The sequence below is a fragment of the Cicer arietinum genome, chromosome 6 (genome assembly GCF_000331145.2).
Source record: "Cicer arietinum cultivar CDC Frontier isolate Library 1 chromosome 6, Cicar.CDCFrontier_v2.0, whole genome shotgun sequence".
Lineage (NCBI taxonomy): Eukaryota > Viridiplantae > Streptophyta > Magnoliopsida > Fabales > Fabaceae > Cicer > Cicer arietinum.
Genome location: NC_021165.2, coordinates 12,225,877 through 12,227,113, shown reverse-complemented (window position 1 = coordinate 12,227,113; position 1,237 = coordinate 12,225,877). Strand labels below are relative to the sequence as shown.

The window sequence follows — 1,237 nt, the reverse complement described above, 5'->3', positions numbered from 1 at the left end:
AGATTCGGGGGCAACTGGGAGCAGCTTGAGTGGCTCGGTTTGGAATAAACTTCTTATTCTCATTCACTTTCTCCTCTTTTTTGTCTATCTTTTGTAGTACAATACCCTGCATCCTTGTTCTATTCCTTTTTATGGATTAGTAATTTTCTTGTTCAGATGGATTGTTTCAGTGTTGTCATTTGTGAGTATTGACTCCACTAAACTTTTTTTATGCTTTTTTTTGTTATTTTTTATACTATTTGTAACATAGCATGTTTGGAAGAATAAGAGTACTATCTGAACTACAAGGATGGCTATCTTTTTTAATACTTTCTCTCTTATCCACTCACCTGTTCATGATTTATTCGAGTTATGAAGAGGATATAGACAGCTAGCAGATGAGAAAATCCTTCATCTAGAGGAGTTAGGAGTTAGTTGGCCATTACTGGCTATGACTAATGATGATGATTAGTCTTAATTTGGGCTCTGATGATAACATAATGCCATACATATCCATTAGAATCCTACAGTTTAAAAGTGAAAAAGAAAAACTAGGATTTTGCTTTTGCCTAAAATTAATGTGTGAGCTGAATTTTCCATAGGTCTTGTTCATGGTGGACTTAGGATATTGATATCAGAATTTTGATTCAATTTGGTTTACTTATTAGCAATAAAAAAATTACCTTTTCCGTAAGCACATTAATTTCATCCGGCAGTGGTAATTTTAATGCTAATTTTTTAGTGTATACTCCTCATTGATGACCTGATAAAGGCTTGCCATATTCAATTGCACACTTTGGACTAGGCTTTTAATGGAAGACTCGGGGTGTTGACTTACCAAATATTAAGTTGTTCATAGTCAATTTTTCCATTATCATTACCATTTAGTCACATTTCATTTCCTTTTTTCAATATTTAATAAGTGTCAGGCACTTGTTAGCATTTCCCATATATATAATATATATAGGATCACCTAACTTTTAGATGATGGGTGCCAAGTTGCCCAAACACAATGCTTAGTGGAATGGCTCTGATTTAGCCTAGTTCTTTCCTCCATTGTCTTTTCCAGTTCCTACTTCAGATTAAAGACAAGTCTACGACTCGTATTGGTGTCTGACACTAACACAATATCAACGCATGTGGTTATATTCAATTATTTCATTTTCTTAAATTATTACCAATGCCTATGTGTTAATGTTGTGGTCGGTGGCCAGTGTTTCATTCATCTTTTTTTTTTTTTTTCTTTCTATATTTCCTG

The 1,237-nt window shown here is 33.5% G+C and overlaps 1 protein-coding gene across 1 annotated transcript in view; it reads left to right on the top strand.

The window, feature by feature from the left end:
• Positions 1–308, top strand: part of LOC101506878 (lysM domain-containing GPI-anchored protein 2) — a 1,954-nt gene extending 1,646 nt beyond the window's left edge. The window contains exon 5 of the mRNA XM_027335905.2: positions 2–308. Within this exon, the coding sequence (XP_027191706.1) occupies positions 2–97 (96 nt within the window). The 3' untranslated portion in view covers positions 98–308. The remainder of the gene's footprint in view (position 1) is intronic.
• Positions 309–1,237: the final 929 nt, after the last annotated feature.